This window comes from Typopeltis vanoorti, chromosome 1 (assembly GCF_054136105.1).
Source record: "Typopeltis vanoorti isolate ZY-2024b chromosome 1, IOZ_Tvanoo_1.0, whole genome shotgun sequence".
NCBI lineage: Eukaryota > Metazoa > Arthropoda > Arachnida > Uropygi > Thelyphonidae > Typopeltis > Typopeltis vanoorti.
The window spans coordinates 12,487,513-12,512,153 of NC_143549.1; the positions used below are offsets into that span (position 1 = coordinate 12,487,513).

At 35.5% G+C, this 24,641-nt stretch overlaps 1 protein-coding gene across 4 annotated transcripts in view; it reads right to left on the reverse strand.

Moving 5' to 3' along the window:
• The window catches only part of LOC150109791 (uncharacterized), a 342,753-nt gene that overhangs the window by 160,069 nt on the left and 158,043 nt on the right, over positions 1-24,641 (reverse strand). For all 4 annotated transcript variants that reach the window (XM_090411378.1, XM_090411294.1, XM_090411217.1 and 1 more), the window contains one exon: positions 2,044-2,618. In XM_090411378.1, the coding sequence (XP_090267504.1) occupies positions 2,044-2,618 (575 nt within the window). The remainder of the gene's footprint in view (positions 1-2,043; positions 2,619-24,641) is intronic.

Genomic DNA, 24,641 nt, shown 5'->3' on the forward strand with positions numbered 1-24,641 from the left:
TTATCTAATTCCATAGCTAGCTCCATTTCTTTGCCATTCAGGCTTCTTACGTTGATAGTACCGATCTTTAACTCTGGTGATGTTGAGTTGGGGTTTGTTTTTAGATTTGTTCCAGTAGCTGACTTTTCGCTGTTCGCCCTGGTTCCCTGGCGAAAACAACAGGGGCCTTGTTTAAACGGGCGACGCCCTAGCCGGCATGAAATTTTGCCATGTTGTACCATCATTTTTTTATATTTTGGTTTAACCAATAAGAATACAATTTGGTCGGCTAAATCTCAAATTGCCAGCCCATCCTCGTTCGTTCAGTATCCAAGGAGATACCGAACAGGGTGCACCATGAGAAGGTGATGATTGGACATTAGATCAGAAGCCCTGGTCAGTTCTCTGCATTCCTTTAAAGGCTATGTGGAGGTCTCCTCTGAGTTATACAGCTTTGACCCTGTAATTCATGTTTTAAATGTAGTTAACTGTGTCTCCGTGACGATGACAACAGATGAAATATATTGCAGTTTTGAATAAAATTCTATATTTTTGTTACACATGTAAGTCATAAAACTTATTTTAATAAGAAACAATCTGCTTAAATGATAGGCAAAATCGAGTAAAGTGACATAGGAAAACATCAAAATGAGCAACTGGCCAATGAGATTTGTGTGTATTTATTAAGGATGAAGTTTTCTGAGTGATCTGAGAAAGCAACTTATGTGTGGTGTATAAAAAACTGGTCATTGTTAGAGAGCTAAACAGCAGGTCAGGAAATGAATATTAGACAGAATGCACTTAGAAAATTTGGAGAAAAGGTAAAAGCTAATAATAGTAGATTCCTATTCAGGTTATAGATTAGTTATCATTAATACCATGTTCTATAATAAAAAAAGTTCTCATCGACTGAATTATTGTGGATAGTAATATTTTCACCACAGTTCAGGACACAAGAGTATATGAGGGATTTGAAATAGGAAGTGATCAACATTTAGTTCTGATAGAATAAAACTGAATGTCACAATGAAAAGATAAAGGTGTAAGGAAGTTTTAGTTTGAGAACAACAATTAAACTATTTTATATAGCGACAGCTGTCGGGTATCCATAACTATAGAATAACAGATGTCAGTAAATAACTTATTTATTATGTAGATATTTTTTCTTATGTATAAGACATCATCAGTACAATTATCGAACAACAATAGGAATTCAATTCAGAAAACAGTAGCGCATGTTTAAATTGGAATCCCTCTATGTATACAGTCACATGTTCATGGATTAAGACTACTCAGCTGAAATTAAAATATAACAAATAAATTATATGACGCAATTGAGGATAACAATTTCACAAACTTTTGGAATAGTAAGTCAAATCAATCCGGACAAGCCCACAGGACTCCTCTACCATATATTAAAGGCATCTCTGAACATTTGGTAAACATATCAACTCATTGCTACCTATAAACTCATTAACCGAATTCACAACTGGCTACCTTCTCCAAAAATAAACTCTCACCAATGATGCTACCGAGCATATACGAAGTGCTATGTTCGTGTAACTTGTCTGACTATGGACAAACAGGAAGATCTATAAATAAATGCATCTCTCAACATCAAGACCACATCCCTCCCATCAAACCTCACAAATCTGGCCTTGCACAACATGGAATCGAAAATGCTAACCACGGCATCCAATGACAAAATGCTAAGCTACTATATAGATCCATATATAAACATGAATGTTTATATAAAGAAAGTGCTGAAGCCTTACTTCATAGACCTAATCTTAATTGGAATGACTGTCTCGCTATTTCAAAAGTTTGGGAAATGGTTATCCTCAACTGTATCAAATAATTAATCGGCTATATTTTAATTTAATTATAATTTCAGCCCTGTAGTCTTAATCCATGAATATGCAACTGTACGTACAGAGATTCCAATTCAAGCATGTGTGCTACTGATTTTGCATGCATATTCATACCAAATCTTGCTAATAACATAGTCATTATATAAATATCTTTTAAATGTGTGAAGTCAACAAACAGAAAACCAATATATACCTCATTTTCCTTTTGGCTTGTTTTCATCTGATTAGTAAAATGTTTGGTATTTGAAGCTTTTAAACTACATGGATTTTGAACTGCAAGCAATTTTACTAAATTTTCAAGTGCTGCTGCTGCTTGCATTTGCAAATGCTGAAAGTTATCACAAGAAAAAGAAGATGATAATGAAGGAAACAAACTAGCTGAGCCATCTTTTCCTGAGCTGCTATTGGTGTTATGGGAGCTATTTGAAGAGGAATTTTTTCCTTGGATAGTTATAATATGTAAGGAATTCAAATATTCTCTCAAAAAATTCTCAAGAGAAGGAAATATATGAAGTCTGTTTGCAGTCAATGAAGTTGCATTCAGTTTTGCTAAACTAAATCTTGCTACTTCAGATACTTGGCTACGCATACCACAAGAAATACCACTGGTTAAATGCAAAGGTTTCCACCAGCCTGCATTACTGTTAAACATTAATTGATCAGTCTGGGCTTCTGAATCACTAGAGGTAAATGATTCAGAAAAAAGGGTCAGGAAGGAAAGTCGGCTGCACAATAATTTTGATACTAGAGCAGATCCATGAGGTTCACCTATAAGATGAAAAAGATTTTAAGTATTAATTTTTATATAAAAAAAAAAAAAGGACAACACTCAGAGTGCAGCTATCATCATACAAACCACAACTTTTAAACTATAGTCATCTCTACCTATAGCAAACATTTTTGTAGTAAATGGAACACTATCAAAAAAAGTTACAAACAAAAGACAAAGAAAATTAATGCCACCCTAAAAAAATTAACTATAGCATATTTTTATATATTTTACTATAATAAATTTAGTTTAATCCTTTATCCAAGGTAGGCAAACAAAGTTTGTGCCTGAAAATATCTTCAGGACTGAGGCAAGGTGGTACATCTGTTGGCACCTTGCAGCAAAGGTGGACCAAGCTCTCATCTCTCCTTGTCTTAGTATCTCCCATAATGCAAAGCACATCTCCTTGGGAACATGTATAATGCTATGCATTAAGGGAAGGGCCACTACCCAGACCAGTTTCAACCTTTATTGAGGTCTCGTCAGTGGGAGGCAGACCCAGAAGTGGTGAGACCAAGGCAGAAGCAATGGAGAGGTCATATTTACTTATACGAGTTACCAAAGGGTGTACCTTATTATTATTAAATTACTCTGAATTTAGAGAAAGATGTTGGAAGTTTATTTTGCACTTGGTTAGACTATAATAAATTTAGTTTAATCCTTTATCCAAGTGTAAGCAAACAAAGTTTGCGCCTGAAAATATCTTCAAGACTGAGGCAAAGTGGTACATCTGTTGGCCCTTCGTAGCAAAGGTAGACCAAGCTCTTATTTCAGTATCTCCCATAATGCAACGTACATCTCCTTGCAGACATGTATAATGCTATGCATTAAGGGAAGGGCCACTACCCACACCGGTTTTGACCTTTATCGAGGTCTTGTCAGTGGGAGACAGATCCAGAAGTGGTGATACCAAGGCAGAAGAAATGGAGAGGTCATATTTATCTATACGAGTTGCCAAAGGGTGTAGCACCTTATTATTAAATTACTCTGGATTTAGAGAAAGATGTTGGAAGTATATTTTGCACTTGGTTTATTTTGCAATTATATATTTTTCTCTATGCTAAATCTTAAGTAACACATCTGAGAATATACATTTGAGATTAATATACATGATAAGGAGAAAATTTAAAAGTTATATATCTTCTTTACATGAACCGTAATGAAAATTAGATCATATAAGAAAAATCTGGTACAAAAATACTAATAGTAAAATATATTAAATGGAACATTGAAAGGAGAACTGTATATATTGGTACATTATCTGAAGATTTCTAACATTACAACAAGCTAAATTATGCATATAATCAAATAAATAGGCATGTCATTATAGTAAGTATATATAAACATATAATTATAAAGAAGACAATGTAAACAATCTTTTAATCAAGAGATGGAAATGCTCAAAACGTACATATGGGACATATAACAACTGTATTAAACCAAAAAAATTAAACCAAACGTGTATCTCTTATCATCAATTTCAGATTTGCCATCAAAGGATGTTCAGAATTATCAAGTTTTTTTCTGAGCTAATCTGTTATATGTCAGGATTTCAGTGTTTTCAGATCTTACTTTTTAATTTCTAAAACATACTAACTGCATCAATCATCAAAATCTTCCTCTATATATTTTTAATCATTTATTTTTTTTTACTGTCCTAACACATCAAATATTTGCTTCCTGAATTTTTCCTCTCTCATTCTGTTTATATGACAATACAGTGTTACATTTAGTTCTGTTCACAAATTACTGAATGCTAATAATGACAAGTTCTTTTTGTAATCTCTTTGTTCTAAATACAATTCTGCCATTTTGTAGTCTCTAGTTCTTTGATCAACTATTTCATATTTAATCTAACTTACAAATCTAGAAGTTAACACAGGTTTGAACAAATGTATTGTATACTGACAATTTAATGTTTCAGCTAATTTTGTCTACCTCAACTTTCCTAACTATGCTCTGCATAATTTCTTCTATAAAAGGGGGGAACTGTATATATTGGTATGTTATCCGAAGATTTCTAACCTTACAACAAGCTAAATTATGCATATAATTATCAAATAAATAGGCACATGTCATTATAGTAAGTAAATATAAACATATAATTATAAAGAAAAGACAATGTAAACAATCTTTTAATCAAGAGATGGAAATGCTCAAAACCTACATATTGGACATATAACAATTGTATTAAACCAAAAAAATTAAACCAAACATGCATCTCTTATCCGCCTGGTTGGCTGAGTGGTTAGCATATCCGCTCTCCAGCCAAAAGGCTGGGGGTTCGAATCCCGTTGTGGCATGGATGTTTGTGATTGTTTGTGAAAGTGGTAGTCGGTGGTAGATGGTGTTGGTGTTAGGTGATGAAGGTTGGTGGAGTAGTGAGACGAAAAGTTGTAGAGTAGATGCCCTCCCTTGATGAGTCTTTGGACTCCCTGGAGGTGTAATGTAATAATAATAATAATTTCATTCAGAAATGTCTAGAAAAGTCTGACATTCTCTGGTAGACTTCACAAATGTCTCCTTCCCTCATTTAGTTATATTAATTTGCTATCTCTGTCACTCTCCAAATTCTAACAAATACTTTGACATTTTTTATTATCTATCTGTGAAGTTTATATCATTTATAATCCAAATATCCAGTCAGGTCAAAGATGACCTGACTGGATATTTGGATCCTGATCTGATGTTTGCAACTCAGTGCAGTTTTTTTTTTTTTTTTTTCATCCAATGATTGAGACTAGAGACATTAAAATTTCCAGTGTCGGTAATAATCTTTCACGAACTATCCACCTGCTGACAAGATAATCCAATATTCCTCTAAACTCCATCAACACTCATGATCTCTTCTTAACCATTCTCTTAATAAATATGCTATAGATGTCAACTCTGTTCTTAATAATTCAGGCCATAATGTTATCCAAGTCTCCTTTTCTACAATCTCCCACCATTTTATGAAAAATCTCTTCAAATTTAATCCTATAACAACTCTTTATCAACTTGTAAGTCTGTTATATCAACCCTCTTCCTCCTATCCACTAGACTGTGTAAACTGTATCTTCACAACCTTTCTTGATATTCAATATTCCAGAGTTCAGAAACTATTTTGGTCAATTGCCTCTAGACCCTCCAGCATCTCTTCATCCTTTTGAAAACCAAGTACTTAATCTGCACATAGTAGTCTATCTAGCTGATTTATGCTCACGTGTAGACCCACAATTCACCATGTGTAGGCATTCAAATCCAAAATCCAACACAATAGGTTGGTTAATCCTTATTCCAGGAGTGTATAATGTCTGTAGATGTGTGTGTTCATGGAGTCAGTTTGCCTGAGAGACGAAAAACCCGAGTTGCCCATAATGCTATTTTTTTTGGCCCATCTGCATTATTGAAATTATTTAATCATAGGGGAATATGAAATCAGATGATTTTTTCCTAGCGTTGAATTAAATTTTTTACTAAGACTCTGCATGTTTACGTTCATGCGATTAATGTCACAATCATGTTTCTTTCAACTCGACAATAAATTGCATTTGGAGTTATTCCCACTGTCGTATTTAATGACAAATTATTACAATCGCTTCGAGGTTTTGTTAGCGCCGGTGTCGCTGCGGGGAAATTCAAAGTTACATCTCTGCAATGACAACTTGATGTCTACGAACGAGAACGAATCATATTACACAAAGTTGGCCGTGGCTTGACTGGCTTTGGCAGTGTGGTGGTTGGTTGTAGCTGGAGCAATACATTACATAACTGTTATCATAACCATCATTATTGTGAGTTTTTCATCATTAGTTTTTTGTAATTAATATTGTCAATCTCGACACAATGAGCTTAAGTAAAAAAGCGTAAAATAGATTCGGAACATCGAGCATTTAACCCTGAGTGGACAAACAAATATTTTTTACGTTGTTTAAGGACAAAATAGTATGCATTGTTTGCTGGGAATCTATCGCTGTGCCAAAAGAGTACAATCTAAGACATCATTTTGAATCGAAACATCCTAACCTTGGCAAGTTGGAGGCAAGCGAAAAGCAAATAAAAGCAGCAAAGTTATTGAAAGTCCTTAGCAGTGAGTAACAAGCCTTTAAAACAGTGACATCTGCAAATGAAATTGCCACAAAAGTAAGCTTAAAAATATCACAAGAAACAGTTTATGCCGGCAAATCATTTACTGAGGGAGAGTTGATAAAAAAGTGTCTGACGATTGCCGTTTCTGAATTGCATCCTGAAAAGAAAAATAATTTTGAAAATATCAGTTTGTCCCATATGACTGTTCAGCACAGGGTGGCTGATATTGCTGAGGATCTTAAGATAACATGCAAAAATCGGCTAGTGAATTTGTCGATTATTCCTTTGCTATGGATGAAAGTACTGACTTGAAAAATACTGCACAACTTTTAATATATGTAAGAGGCGTTTATAAGAATTTTGAGGTGACAGAGAAGCTTGCTGGTTTGTGTTCAATGAAAGGAAGAACAACAAGAAAGGAGATTGCAGAAAATGTAAAGATGTGTGTAACCGAAAAACTATCCTTAAATTTCAAGAATTTAGTAGCAGTTTGCACTGATGGTGCCCCATCTATGTGTGGAAAAAATGTTAGTGCTGTAACATTTATTGAACAGTATGCAAGTAAACCATTGACAAAATTTCACTGTCTAATTCATCAGCAGGTGTTATGTTCAAAGGTTTTGCAGTTTGAACATGTGATTAAAGTAGTATTTGTTCTGGTCAACTATATTCGAGCTCGGGGTTTGAAACACAGAATGTTTCAGGCGTTTCTAGAAGAAAATGATGCCAAGTGCAGAGATCTGCCATACTACACTGATGTACGTTGGTTGAGCCACGGTAAAGTTTTGTCACACTTTGTCGCTCTAAAAAATGAACTAGTTGAATTTTTGGAATCTCAAGAAGATATGGAAAAATTCCCAGAAATAATGGATGAAGAATGGAATCAAGATTTATGTTTAAGTGGTTTAACTTACAGCTTCAAGGAAAAAATAAGTTTGTTTTTCAGTTAATGTCTCTTATAAAGGCATTCAAAATGAAATTAAGTTTGTTTGAAAATCAATTTGCTAAGGGGGATATGTCAAATTTCTTAACTTGTTGACAGAATATTCCATCAGAATATCATTCAATGGTGGGTAGGAAATATAAGAAGCACATATCACTTCTAAGTGAGGAGTTTCAGAAAAGAATGCCATTGAGTAATGAAGAGATGAAGTCTGCATAAAAGTGATTCAGGATCCATTTTCTGTCGAAGCAGGAAATCTACCTGTCGAACTCCAGATGGAAGTTACTGATCTCCAGTGTTCTGAAAACTATCGGGTCAAGCATAGGGAGAGTACTTTACAAGAGTTTTATTCTATTCTGGATCAGGATAAATTTAAAAGTTTGTTGGATACTGCCTACCTGGTATTTTGTATGTTTGGGAGCACATATACTTGTTGTGAACAAACATTTTCGGTCATGAACTTGAACAAAACCAAACAGCATTCATCTTTAAGTGATATCAATTTAGAGGCCATATTAAGAATGACCACTTCAAACATAACATCAAATTTTGATAAAATAATGGCAACAAAGAAATGCAATGTGTCACAACGTGACATTCAGCCACTGATATTTCACTGAGATAAGTGTGATATTCTCAGTGAACTTTGTGTTTATGTTTAAGTGGTTTTTATTGAGAAATTTTGCCTATATCTGTTTGTAAATAATTTTGATTATAATTTTAATCGCAACTCTCCAAAAAATTTAAATATGCATATTAATTAGTATTTACTGTAGACCTATTAAGAAATTTACTTAAGTTTAGCTGCAGTGGACTAGTCTAAGATTCAAGGTCCGAAGTGATCTGGCCATTGGTCAGGTGGTCCAAGTTGGGTTTGGCCCTCAAAGACAATCAAGTTGGGCAGGCCTAGTATATACCAACTGAGCTATGGAGGCTCTACAGTAGTAGAAGTCCACATGTGGCCTAATTAGGACCTTATACAATGGAATTAGTATTGTTGAAAGTTTTTTGCTTGGTTATACTGTATTGCCTTAGTATCCCATAATGCAAAGCACATTATCCTTACAGACAAATATAATATAAATTCCTTGGCATCTTTAATTTATAGTATAACCAAGTGAAAAAACTTTCAACATTTATTTCAAATCCAAAGTATTTTAGTATGGCATGACACCTTTAGACTACTTGTATATGGAAATATGACTTCTGCATTACTTCAACCTTGGTATCACTTCTGGGTGTGGTTCTTGCCAATGAAACCTAAAATAACTAAGGAATACTAAGGAAATTGATATGAAGTCATTAGTCTTTATATACGAGTCCAGTCGTGAAGTTAATTCATGTGTACACTTTATTTACTTACTCTTAGATAAAGAAATTTTTTTTTTTTACTAAATAATTTAAAGAAATTACAATGTAACTAGGATATACATTAAAATAAATGTTAATATACTTCAATATTTCGGCAACGTCACATTGCCATTTTCAAGGAACTTAAGAACAAGATACGTGCATGCAGGCACAAGAAACAGTAAGTGAGGAAGAAGCAGGAAGCTATTATTTCTCCTAAAGTCCTGATGATGCCCCCTAGCGGGCAATGTTGGTATTCTTAGGCGATTGGGCTGAAGGTCTTCTGATGTAGGTTTCCCAAATTTAAGGCAGTCTCATGCAGCCAAATTTGTTGAGGTTTGGATTGTTTCTTAGGGCTGAAACTGATTCCATGAAAAACCTTTCATATTTGTATTTACTACGGTGTATTATCATGGCTTTCATCCACCGTATTCTATGGCAGGTATCCAGTGCATGGTCAGCAAGACCAAAGTGGCTATATTGGTGAAACTGAATGTAGTCCTTGTGTACTGAAATTCTGATATTTGCTGTCCTGCCTGTTTGGCCAAAGTAGGACAGCTTACAGCTGCAAGGAACCTGGTATACACCAGGTAGGTCTGGGAGGTGGGGGGGGGGGTTGGTCTTTAGTGTAGTAGAGCGGATAAGGGATGCCAATTTTTTATATTGTCTGTAACAAGAAGTCATGTTTTTTCAGGATTTTTGTAATTTTTTCCGAGGTGCCTCGGATATAGGGTATGGGTGATGGATTTAGAGTAATCCTTTTTGTGATGGGGGGGGGGGGTTATGGGTTACTGGTTTCAATATTTTTTGGATTTTTTTTGGCTGAGAAAGTGCTGAGAATATGGTTTAGTTCTGTGGTTAAGGCACTGTCATTTGAACAGATAAGTTTAGCCCTGTTGTGTAGTGTCTTAATGACTGCATATTGTTGCGAGGAGGGGGTGGTGGGATTGTTGGTGAATGTATCTGCCTGTATGGGTGGGTTTTCCATAAACTGAGAAAACCAAGGTCCATCAGGCTGGTGGGTGACTAGTGTGTCTAAGAAAGGAAGGCAGTTGATTTTTATCTCTTCCAGGGTGAATTTGATTTTGGGGTGTTGGTTGTTTAAGTGTGTTAGGAAGGAGAGGAGTGCATTGGAGACATGTGGCCAAATAGTGAACACATCATCAACATAGCGAAGCCAAATGGTTGGCTTTTTGTGGGGTAGAGTTTAAGGCTTTCTCTTCAAAAGTCTCCATATAAAAGTTGGCCAAGGGTGGGGAGAGTGGAGAACCCATGGCTGTCCCCTCTATTTGTTTGTAGAATTTTCCTTGCCAAACAAAATAGCCTGAGTTCATTGTGAACTGAAATAGGGCTGTGATATCGCGAGGAAATTTAGTTTGGATTAGCTCTAAGGATTCTTTGAGTGGGACATTTGTGAATAAGGAGGAGACATCAAAACTGACCATTATGTCAGTGTGTTTGAGTGTAAGGTTTCTATGCTGGCTTTGAAATGGGCTGAGTTTTTTATGTGTGAAGGTGTGTTGCCAGTATAGTGAGAGAGAACTTTGGCCAAATGTTTAGCTAGTTTGTATGTGGGGGAATCAATGCCATCCACTATGGGACATAATGGCACATTTTCCTTATGTATTTTTGGGAGTCCATAAATAGTAAAATAGTAAATCGGTAAGTAGCCCGATCTAACAATAGAGCTTTCAGCTTACCTGTGTAGTCCTTTTGGTTAAGCAATACTGTAGCGTTCCCTTAATCAGCTTTGGTGATTATTATTTTCTTGTTTTTCTTTAATTCTAGTAGAGATTTAATTTCCTTACTGGGCATGTTGGCTTTTGCTGGTTTAGCTCTGGTCAGAACACAAGCCACATCCAGTCTAATATTGTCGGTGACATGGTTTGAAAGGTGTCACATCCCACGTTCAATTCGTAACATATCTTCAGCAGGTATTCTTCTGGGCGCAATGGCGAAGTTGTGGCCATGTGCGAGGGCGTTGAGTGCTTCAGGTTTCACACTAAATGACGAAAGGTTGACTACCATTTCAGTAGGAAGTTGTGGTTTCGACATTGAGTTCTTTTTTAAATTTTCAAATTTTTTGATGTGTCTATCTCGTACTTTTTTAAATTCTTTCTCTGCTGCAGTGCACGAGATGTCGTATAAAATAGACCAAATTTTGTGGCTTAAGGTGCTTGAAAGTTCATCTTGGAGTGCCTGGATAGCTAAGTTAGCATCATTCAGGAAATGGCGAGTCGTGGCGATTTGCTCCCTGAGCAAGGCTTGGCTGGCACGGTTATAAATATGAAATTTGGTTCATTTTATATGACATCTCGTGCACTGCAGCGGAGAAAGAATTTTAAAAAGTACGAGATCAACACATCAAAAAATTTGAAAATTTAAAAAAGAACTTGATCTCGAAACCACAACTTCCTACCGAAATGGAAGTCAACCTTTCGTCATTTAGTGTGAAACCTGAAGCACTCGACGCCCTCGCATGTGGCCACAACTTCGCCACTGCACCCAGAAGAATACCTGCTGAAGATATTATGATATGAATTGAACGGGCGTCGCCAACGATATTAGACTGGATGTGGCTTGGGTTCTGACCAAAGCTAAACCACCAAAAGCCAACATGCCCAGTAAGGAAATTAAATCTCTACTAAAATTAAAGAAAAACAAGAAAATAATAATCACTAAAGCTGATATAGGGAACGCCACAGTATTGCTTAACCAAAAGGATTACATAGGTAAGCTAAAATTGTTAGATCGGGCTACTTACCTTCCTATCGAGTACAATCCCACCAACTCACAAATTAGAAAACTCCACAGGCTCCTTAAGAAGGTCACTTCTTGACCTGTGGAAATTGATTCCCCTGCATACAAACTAGCTAAACATTTGGCCAAAGCTCTCTCACACTATACTGGCAACACACATAAAAAACACAGCCCACTTAAACCAGCATAGAAAACCTTACACTCAAACACACTGACATAATGGTCAGTTTTGATGTCTCCTCCTTATTCACAAATGTCCCACTCAAAGAATCCTTAGAGCTAATCCAAGCTAAATTTACTCCCGATATCACAGCCGTATTTCAGTTAACAATGAACTCAGGCTATTTTGTTTGGCAAGGAAAATTCTACAAACAAATAGAGGGGACAGCCATGGATTCTCCACTCTCCTGACCCTTGGCCAACTTTTATATGGAGACTTTTGAAGAGAAAGCCTTAAACTCTACCCCACAAAAAAACCAACCTTTTGGCTTTGCTATGTTGATGATGTTTCGCTATTTGGCTCTGATGCATTCCTCTCCTTCCTAATACACTTAAACAACCAACACCCCAGAATCAAATTCACCATGGAAGAGGAAAAAAAAACAACTGCCTTCCTTTCTTAGACACACTAGTCACCCGCCAGCCTGATGGAACCTTGGTTTTCTCAGTCTATAGAAAACCCACCCATACAGGCAGATAAATTCACCAACAATCCCACCACCCCTCCTCGCAACAATATGCAGTCATTAAGACACTACACAACAGGGCTAAACTTATCTGTTCAAATGAGAATGCCCTAACCACAGAACTAAACCACATTCTCAAACTTTCTCAAACAATGGCTGCCCCCCCCCCCAAATATTAAAACCAGTAAACCACAACCCCCCCCCCCTCACAAGAAGGATTACTCTAAATTCATCACTATAACCTATATCCCAGCACCTCGGAAAAATTTACAAAAATCCTAAAAACACCTCACTTAACTTCTTGTTACAGACCACATAAAAAATTGGCATCCCTTATCCACTCTACTAAAGACCTACCTCCCCCACCTAGACCTACCTGGTGTATACCAGGTTCCTTGCAGCTGTAAGTTATCCTACGTTGGCCAAACAGGCAGGACAGCAAATATCAGAATTTTAGAACACAAGGACTACATCCGGTTCACCAATACAGCCACTCTGGTCCTGCTGACCATGCGCTGGATACCTGCCATAGAATACGGTGGAAGAAAGTCATGATAATAAACCGTAGTAAATACAAATATGAAAGGCTTTTCATGGAATCAGCTTCAGCCCTAAGAAACAATCCAAACCTCAACAAATTTGGCTGCATGAGACTGCCTTAAATTTGGGAAACCTACATCAGAAGACCTTCAGCCCAATCGCCTAAGAATACCAACACTGCCCGCTAGGGGGCACTATCGGGACTTTAGGAGAAATAATAGCTTTCTGCTTCTTCCTCACTTACTGTTTCTTGTGTCTGCATGCATGTGTCTTGTTCTTAAGTTCCTTGAAAATGGCAACATGACGTTGCCAAAATATTGAAGTATATTAACATTTATTTTAATGTATATCCTAGTTACGTTGTAATTTCCTTAAATTATTTAGTAAAAAATCCATAACCAACATCTAAGCCATTCACAAGAATTGGATAAAGGAAGAAACAAGAATATAATTTCTTGTCATCTTTAATTTAATGGAACCAATATCTCCAATACTTCTACAACTCAGTGTCCTCCACATCTTTATCAGAATTTGTTGTGTTATCCTCACAATTTTGGCAATGTATCCTCTAAATTTTATATCCTCATCCACCATCACCTCTTATTTCCTCCACCAAGAGTAAATTTCACATTCCATCTTTGTTTTCTAAATTTCAAAACCGTATATTCCACAACAGTGAACTGATATCCCCATCCCTGTGCCCATTCACTCAGCCTATTCAAGTCTCTTATAAGGCCACAACATTGCTCCTCTATAGTTTGCTTACCATTCCCAACTTTGCATCATCTGCAAACAACTGAATACTCCAATGAAGTCTTCACCAATATCACTAACATACAGATTAAACAGCAATGGCCATAAAGCAGACCCCTGACTTTCTTCTTCTGAGATAACGTTCTCCCATACACGAATTGCTGATATTTATCAAATATCCAAACTCCAATCATTGCACTAGTGTAATATCCAACACCATATGCTCAAGTTTGACTATTAAGTTATTAATTCTAGTAGCAAGGCTTATATGATGGTCAAACATAACTGGTAATTAGTTTACGGAATTAACAACGCATATAAAGTATATTAATTAAAGATAACTTTAATAACTTCTATATTTCGGCAATGTCACGCTGCCATCTTCAGGAACTATATATAATAAATAACGGAAAAACTCACGTAGAAATATTATTTAATGGTATAATTTTCGCCCGTGTGTCACAGGCATCTTCAGTACAATTAGGCACAAAAATCAAACATTAACTGACAATTCCAAAAAGCGCCACCTAAGTAGCTGGTGTAAGATAACTAAAAAGGTCAAAAAAAAAAAATATATATTTAATACAATAAAAAGTTAGGAAAGATTAGCTGATTTGTAAAGTACTATCTCCCATAAAGGGGATAGACGTAAGCCGTCGGATCTGTTTAAGTTAGGAAAATGAAGTAGAGTTTCACATGCTTCTTTATAAAGGCGTTCCATGAGAAACTGACTTTTGTGAAGAACTCTTGTCTTTTTCCAATGAACTCTGTGTCTAGTGAAGATGGCATGTTCTGCAAGTCCAGACTTTTCAGGTTTAAAGTATTCAATATAAGATTGGTGTTCTTCTAGCCGAATGGAGGCAGATCTTCCCGTTTGTCCGAAATAACATAATCCACAAGAGCACGGAATCTGGTAGACACCTGGATGATTAAGATGTGGAAGCTTGTCCTTTGGAGAAGCGAGAAAGGTGGAGATTTTTCTAAACGGTCGAAAGGCAACAAAAATATTCAGTGGTTTTAAAATTTTTGCTATACGTTCACTGATGCCTTGTATATAAGGGATGGTAATGCGCATTATTTCCTCTGTGTTTGAAGAGGGAGACATATTAAATCTATTCAAAGTTCTTTTAATGAAGTAATTCTTATAGCCATTAGATAGAAAGGAAGAAGTTATATATCGTATTTCTTTCTGTAAAAGATCGTCTGTAGAACAAAAGGAGTGGGCCCGATGAACTAGTGTTTTAATAGTTCCTGCCTTTTGACTGGGATGGTGATGAGATTCCGCATGGATATAATGGCCTGTATGAGTCTTCTTTCTATAAACAGAGAAATGTAGGTTACCATCTGGTTGGCGAAGAATTAGAAGATCTAAAAAGGCTAACTGCTTATTTGATTCTACTTCTAGGGTAAACTTGATCCTAGGATGAAATGCGTTTAACTTATTGAGAAATTATATAACTTCTTCCTTTCTATCTAATGGCTATAAGAATTACTTCATTAAAAGAACTTTGAGTAGATTTAATATGTCTCCCTCTTCAAACACAGAGGAAATAACGCGCATTACCATCCCTTATATACAAGGCATCAGTGAACGTATAGCAAAAATTTTAAAACCACTGAATATTTTTGTTGCCTTTCGACCGTTTAGAAAAATCTCCACCTTTCTCGCTTCTCCAAAGGACAAGCTTCCACATCTTAATCATCCAGGTGTCTACCAGATTCCGTGCTCTTGTGGATTATGTTATTTCGGACAAACGGGAAAATCTGCCTCCATTCGGCTAGAAGAACACCAATCTTATATTGAATACTTTAAACCTGAAAAGTCTGGACTTGCAGAACATGCCATCTTCACTAGACACAGAGTTCATTGGAAAAAGACAAGAGTTCTTCACAAAAGTCAGTTTCTCATGGAACGCCTTTATAAAGAAGCATGTGAAACTCTACTTCATTCTCCTAACTTAAACAGATCCGACGGCTTACGTCTATCCCCTTTATGGGAGATAGTACTTTACAAATCAGCTAATCTTTCCTAACTTTTTATTGTATTAAATATTTTTTTTTTTTTTTTTGACCTTTTTAGTTATCTTACACCAGCTACTTAGGTGGCGCTTTTTGGAATTGTCAGTTAATGTTTGATTTTTGTGCCTAATTGTACTGAAGATGCCTGTGACACACGGGCGAAAATTATACCATTAAATAATATTTCTACGTGAGTTTTTCCGTTATTTATTATATATAGTTATGTCTACTCATGGTTTACCTCTTTTAAAACTTATCTTCAGGAACATAAAGATATGGTATGTGCACACAGGCACTAACAAAAGCAAATGAGGAAGAAAGCAAGAAACTAATATTGTTCCTAAAGTCCTAATGGTGCCCTCCTGCAGGCTGCCAAGACAACCAAATTAGCCTGCCAGAGGGCACCATTAGGACTTTAGGAACAATATTAGTTTCTTGCTTTCTTCCTCATTTGCTTTTGTTAGTGCCTGTGTGCACATACCATATCTTTATGTTCCTGAAGATGGCAGCGTGACGTTGCTGAAATATAGAAGTTATTTATTAAAGTTATCTTTAATTAATATACTTTATATGCATTGTTAATTATGTAAACTAATTACCAGTTATTAACTTATTATGCAGTAATCTATCAAAAGCATTTGTATAATCTAAGCATACTGCTGTGTATCCATCTCTCTCATCCAATGCAGCTGTCACTTTATTGCAATAAGTAAATAGATTACTAAAACATGACCTCCCTTTGGTAAATCTGTGCTGTCCATCAAAGATAATATCACTGTTATCAACTCAATTCTGGATTCTGGTTCTCAGCAGCTTCTCCAACACTTTAACTGGTACACCAGACTGGTAAACAGACTGACCTATAAGTTGGTGCTTGAGTTCTCATTTTCCTTATGAAATGGTACAATCTTGCTTTGTTTTTGCTTACCATTCCTTTGGAACTTGGCCCAATGTAAGACTTATATTAAACAAATATGTCAAGATAGATGTCAACTGCCTAGCACATTCCATCAAAATACAGTGATATATCATTAAGTCCCACAGCATGATCAACATCAAGTTTGTTCGATTTCTTCATATACCTGTTGCTCACTCCCAATATCTCCTCTTCATCACCCACTGATCTCAAACTCTCCATGATTTCACATTCAAAAGGATGAAAGACCTTTATGAATTGGTCATTAAAAATCTTAACTATATCCTCCACAGCAGCAGTTGTCCTTATACCATTTTTTCCAATGAATGTCATCTTACTATAATCATTATTATTTTTTATTTTACTTTATTTATTTATTAATTATTATTATTTTTTTTTATGCTGGCTACATATCAAAAGAACTTCCTAGGATTTCTTTTTTCTTTTTTTTTTTTTCGGCTGCTTTAGCTAACTTCTATTCATAATGAACTTTTGTTACCCTTACCAACAAAGTCGACATCCTTACCTGTACTTTTGAGTGCATTAAATTCACTCAAAAGCTTCTGCCTTACTTGCTTCTGTCCTAATATCACCACTCTGGATCTGCCGAAACCGGTCTGGGTAGTGGCCCTTCCCTTAATGCATAACAGTATACATGTCCGCAAGGAGATGTGCTTTGCATTATGGTAGATACTGACACAAGGAGTGATGAGAGCTTGCACCACCTTTGCTATGTGCCAAGGGATGTACCACCTTACCTCAATCCTGAAGATGTTTTTGGGCGCAAACTTTGTTTGCTTACACTTGAATAAAGGATTAAACTAAATTTATTATAGTCTCACCAAGTGCAAAATAAACTTCCAACATCTTTCTCTAAATACAGAGTAATTTAATAATAAGGTGGTACACCGGTTGGCAACTCGTATAGGCAAATATGACCTGTCCATTGCTTCTGCCTTAGTATCACCACTCTGGGTCTGCCTCCCACTGACGAGACCTCAATAAAGGTCGAAACTGGTCTGGGTAGTGGCCCTTCCCTTAATGCATAGCAGTATACATGTCCGCAAGGAGATGTGCTTTGCATTATGGGAGATGCTGACACAAGGAGTGATAAGAACTTGCACTACCTTTGCTACGAGTTGCCAAGGGATGTACCACCTTACCTTAGTCTTGAAGATATTTTCGGATGCAAATGCCTCCAAAACTTGAATAAAGGATTAAACTAAATTTATTATAGTCTAACCAAGTGCAAAATAAACTTCCAACATCATCTTTGTAACACTTCTTTGCAACGTCTCACAACAGTCGTGTGCAATTATTAAGTTATTGTAAAGAGGCAAAATTATTTTCTTATCCTTACACATCAATATTTGTTTCAGCATCACAACTATTCTCTGAGTTGTATTTGCAATTTTTGCTATGTGAACTTTAACTTCCTATCCATGATATCTCTAAGATCCATATCCTCATCAGATTTTCAAAGAATAATCACACAATATGCCATTGAAAATCTTATCATTTCACAGTGCATAACTTACATTTCTAAACACTAAATTTGCAGATTATCATTTACTTAAATGATAATCTGCAAAGCTGAAAATTTAGTTAAAGCCTATCCCTTTGTAAGTGCTACAAATAATAGCATCCTGACTGCCATGCATATCTGTGCCTCAAACAGCTCAACATCTCCTTTGAAATATCATTAATCTATAGACTGAACAAAAATGGTCCAAGGACTGATTCCTTGGACAATTTTTGTTATAAAAAGTATGGATGGTGAACCAATTACATATGAAGAAACAGAATACGCTCTAAGTCAAATGAAAACAGGTAAAACACCAGGACCTGATCAGATCCCTATCGAATTGTTAAAGAATTTAAACGAAATCACAATTAATGACCTAAAGGTTATTTTGAATAACATCTATGATACAGGATACAAATGTGATGATCTAAGGAAATCCATCTTTGTCACTATTCCCAAAATCCCAAGAACATTTGAATATTCAGAATATAGACTAATAAGTTTAACAAGCCATGTTACAAAATTACAACTGAGAATAATCCTAGAAAGAATAAAAGACACTGTCAATAGAAACAGAAGACACTCAATCAGATTTTCAAAAAGACAAATGTATAAGAGAAGGAATTATCAATTTGAAAACATTATGTGAAAGAAGCCTAGATAACCAGAAAAGCATATACAGGTATCCCTCGTTATACGCAATCTCACTGTATGTGTTTTTGCTATAATGCGATTTTTAAAATCGCAACCAGTAGCAATTTCGCAGTCACCCTGTGCACGGTCACGAAACAACTTGTGTGCGCACCGCTTTGACAAGTCGGCATTGTGCTGCATGTCAGTCTCCCAAAAGATGTAGAACTAGTAAGCTCCGTTGGAGTCTTCTGCAACGCAAACATTATGGAAAAAAGAGTTAATTGTGATCAAAATACTTCCAAGACTAAAAATCAGAGAAAAGCTATAACACTGGAGGAAAAATTAGAAGTTATAAACAGGTATGAATATAATGAGCACACAGTCGACATAATCAGAGCTACAGGAATTTCAGAATCAACTTTAACACATTCGCTGCCACGCTCCTCGGGCATAGTTTGTTCCCGCACGCCAAGCACTTTCGCGTCTTCAAGGTCACTACGAGTAATCTTGTAGTCGACTTATCAAACAAAATTTTGTTTCATATGCCAACTACAAGTAATCTTGTAGCCGACTTATCAAACAAAATTTTGTTTCATACGCCAACTACGAGTAATCTCGTATCACCCCAACCTATATATTACATGTGCTGATGACTGTGTTTATTGTGTCTAGTCTCTAAAAACCTTTAGTTTTGCCATGACCAGTAAAAGAAAACTTGCTGATAAAGAATTAGAAGCTTACACTAATATCAGCGATGATGAATTTAATGAATTCATCATCGCAAATGGAAGGATAAGAAGGAAGTTTTTTCCATTTCAAATATGCACAAATTTGAAATGGTTGAAGAGAAAAATCTGAATGGTAAAATTCAATTAAAAGCAAATATCATTAGGAACTATAATTTGGGTATGTCAGGCATCGATCTTTCTGATCAAATGCTTTCTTACTATTCCACTTTACGAAAGACAATTAGATGGCCAAAGAAATTGGCAATACGCATTTTTGATATATACATTCAAAATGTGCATAAATTTTATAATATAATTACTGGAAATGCAATGACGGCATTTAAATTTAGAGATCAATTTATCTCAATTTTTGTTGGAATAGATGAGCTTACAGCATCATAGAATATCAGCAGGATTCAGGATCTTCATTATTTGGAAATTTTACCACCTAAAGAAAAAAAGAATCGCCCGACAAAGCCATGCCGAGTATGTACACGAAACACGTTATTATTGTCCTGTTTGCCAGGAAAAACCACCATCGTGTGTGGAAAATTGTTTTAAAGTGTATCATTCGTAATTTAGAATAAATTGGTTTTTATTTTATTGATTTCATTTTATTATTTTTATTGATTTTGTTAGTTTTAATTTGATTTACAAATTACAGGTTAACTCATGCTTGGCATAGGAGGTCGGTAATCGACATAAGAGTATATTCATAGTTGGCTTCTGAGGCACATATATAATATACCATATTTTAGCTGGAATTATTTCCCTTCTACCAAGCCCACAGACACGCTCTCTGCTTTATTCACAAGCAAAGGGTCCAAATTAAGATACTTATACTAAGGGTTAACTCGTGCTTGGTATAGGAGGTCGGTAATCGACATACGAGTATATTCGTAGTTGGCTTGTGAGGCTCATATACCAACTACAAGTATACTCGAAGCTGGCAGCAAACGTGTTAAGAACAATAAGAAATCAAGCAGAGAAAATAAAAGAAAGTTGTAAAAGTGCGATGAGAATGTCGACAACTAAGATAACACAGATAAGGGCAGCAATTATGGAGAAATTGGAAAGAATGTTGGCCCAATGGATTGAACATGAAAATCAACGTGCTGTTCTGTAATCCACCTTAATTATCTAGGCTAAACCGAAATTTTGTTTGATGATTTGAATGCTATAGATTCTGATCCTAAAGTGCAATCTTTTGCTGCAAGTGCTGGGTGGTTTGAACGTTTCAAGGTGCAACATGGATTCCATAATCTCAAGCTGACTGGTAAGGCTGTGGGAGATAATGTTGTTGCTACTGAAAACTTTCCAGCAAAATTTAGAAGTGTAATTCAGGAACATGGTTATTTGCCTCAGCAAGTGTTCAATCTCAATGAAACAATGAAATTTGTGTGTTTTGTTTATAAGTTTAAATAATTCGTCCATTAAAATTTCTTTTACTCACAGGTGTAAAGTTTTCATTTTTTTTTATCCTTCTGAAGAAACCCCTATCCCTATCTCACCATGCTAAATTCAACTCACTTTACGAAATTTCATGTCATGCGATTATTTCATAGAACTAATTAATCGTGTAAAGCGAGGGACACCTGTATCTTTGTTTAATTGATTACACCAAAGCATTTGATTCAATAGATCACAAGAAATTAATACATATCCGACAGAATAATGGGTTAAAAGGAAAAGATCTACATATAATTACAAATATATATCTGGAATCAAATGGCCTCAATAAGATATAAAAATGCATATTCTTACAACTTTGAAATCAAAAAAGGAGTAAGACAAGGATGTGTCTTATCACCCTTGCTGTATAATATATATAGTGAGCAAGTTTTTAAAGATATTTCAGAATTGAAGGGTGTTAAAGTCGGGGATAGGAATATCAACAACTTCAGGTATGCAGATGACACAGTCCTTATAGCTGAATCTGAAGATGACAGAATCACAGAAATTTACAACAGAAGCTTAGACACGGGATTAATTATTAACCTAAAGAAAACAAAGTGCATGATTATATAAAAGAACCAATAAATAAGAAATTAAACATAACTGTTAACAAAAAGAAAATTGAACAGATTCAGTCTTTTATATATTTGGGACAAATGTTTACAGATAGAGGAAATTCCCTTAAAGAAATAAAAAGAAGAATAGAGATAACAAGAAAAGCCTTTATTGATATGAAAACTGTTCTAATATCCAAAGACATTAACATAGACACAAGAAAAAGATTAATAAAATGCTATATCTGGTCAAGTCTTCTCTACAACAGTGAAACGTGGACTCTAAATAAAGAAGCAGAGAAAAAATTAGAAGCTTTCGAAACGTGGACTATCAGAAGTATGCTGAAAATATCATGGACAGAGAAAATGAAAAATGAAGATGTTTTAAAGAAAGCAAAAATGAAAATAATATTAATGAAAATAATTAAAGAATGAAAACTTAAATATTTTGGACATCTAACTAGATAAGAAGGCATTCAGAAATTAGAAGAATATTAGAAGGAAAACTGGATGGAAAAAGAGGGAGAGGTAGAGCCAGGAGAATGTGTTTTGAAGACATTAAGTATTAGACTGGCTTGAATTACCATAAATGTTCCAGAGCAGCAAAAGAAAGAAAAAAGTTCCATGACATGGTTGCCAACCTCCTTCTAGGGGATGACACTTGAAGAAGATTGATTCCTTGCATACACCACTGGTCACCTCAAACTTGCCACACTGACACCTTCATGTATCACTTTATGATACCTTTCCATCAGCCACATACTTCTCCAAATCAAAAGTTTTTACATCAATCCCATATCCTCAAATTTATGCAATAGCCTTTCATGTAGTATACCGTTAGATGCCTTAGAAACATCCACACTTTCCAATCCCTTTATCCAACTCAATCACAATATTATACAGATCATGAAATGTCTTAAAATGTGAACAGCACCAGTCAAAACTCAGAGCAGGAGATCATGAGTGTAACTACAGAAATAAGCAGAGTTGCAGTATGATTGAATGCATGAAAGTTGGTAGGTCTGATGGTAAGACAGCAGATGTACAATGTAGTGTGAATGCAACTGGCATAAATGGCAGTGAGAAAGTAACTGGTTGGTAAAGATAAAGCAAGATATTAAAAGTATGAGAGATGAACTGAGGGGAAATACAGATTTGCATGGAAATGTGAGGAAAAATGGACAAAAGATGGTCTTTTGAAAGAAATATATCGGATAAGATTACTCCTGTATGGAGATTCAAGATTAGAGGGGTGATAAATAAAAAGGGAAACAAGGTTTGTTTTTCTAGGCCAAAAATCTTTTTTTTTTTTTTTTTTAAGTACAAATGACTGTGTTGGTAACAAGGAGAATGTAAGGATGATTGTCAAGAGGTTGTTGAAGAGAGCAATGTTAGTCTCTATTTCTGGAGTTATAAATCAGCAGTAGAATTGAAGGAGGTACATGAAGATGGTTTGATGTTAAGTCTGGTGTGCGACAAGGGTGTACATTATCTCCACTCTTATTCATCATCTATATGGATCACATTATGAAGGAAAGTGACATTAAACCAGATATCAAAATTGAATATGTGAATCTCAGCTCTTTACTTTATGCAAACGATGTTCTACTTCTAAGTAAACCCAGTACAAGTCTGCAGGATTCTCTAACTAAATTGAATAACTACTGTAATAAAATTGGAATGAAAATCAGCAATAAAAAGACAATGAAAATAAATAAGCAAGTAAAACATTTCAGATATTTAGGGACATTTTTTGAAAAGATGCCAATTAAATATAGACACAGACAATGAATTAGCAAAGCTGGTATGGCATGGTAGAAAATCAACTGAATAAATTTACAATCATACAGTCAAAGCACTAAAATAGCTATATACAAGATAATGTTCAAACTAATTTTAACTTATGGATCTGAGAGCTGTGTTAGAAATAAAACTGATCAAAGACTGGAGACCACAAATATGAGGGTCCTGATAAAGATAAGGGAACTGAACAGATGGCATCAGTGGCAGTATCATATTAAAAATGAGGATATTAAGGAAGAACTTGACATAATTAGCATTCAGGAATGTGTTAGAGGGTTATGTCAGGTGGTATATGCCTACTTAACCAGAGTGGAAGAAAAAAGGTTATCAAAACAAGTGTTCTTTGCTAGGATGGTAGAAAAAAGACTCAGAGGAAGAGTAAGATCTAGGTGAATTGATATGGTAAAAAAAAAAAAAAAAACTTAGAAGACAGAAATATAAGATCTGAATATCAGAATGTTGACAGAGGGTAGGTTGATTCTGGAGGAACTGTCAACAAGAAGTTAGTAATGATGTAACTTTATCATGTATTACTATCATAATATCCTGTACACTTGATGATGTCTAGTCACTCCTCCCCACCTCTTCTGTCCTTCCTATAGATACTAACCTTTTACTCTTTGACTCAATTACTATATTTGATTTTGAAATAGATGTTTCAGTTATGCCAACAATCTTATGTCAGAATATATTCATCAAGACAACAAAACTCAACCCTACTGTCCCTGATATTTCTGGCATTTGTAGCAAGTTATCTCATGTCTTTGTCATACACTTGCATCTGCAGTTTGCTTGAATTAGTTAGGCAATATTCTCTTTCCCATCCCTCAAAATTTCCTTTCCCATTTCCTAACAAAAACATCTGAATTACAAGTTCAGTCTATTCCCTTCCCCAGATGCTCATTAAACATTTATGTCATTATCATGTTTGCATGTCTTAGCTGAATCTACAGACACATTCTCAATATTCCTCACATGATAATCTAGTTTCCTTCACTCTGCTTAGGTCTCACCTCAATAAATATTTTCTCCAGACTTCTAATGCCAAATCTATTCAACTGCAGCCTATCCCTCTCATACCACTCTTTTTATTATTATTATTGCTTCAAACTCACTCTACACATCTAAAAAATCACACCCATTTCTTCCACACAGGCTGTATTGAATGATTTTCTATTGTAGCCTTCCATTCTTAAATCAAAACTGTCCCATCTCAATAATGGACTATAAATTTTCACTCTCTTCATCTAGCTTTCTTCCCATCTCTCTTCTTTCTCGCTTCTTCC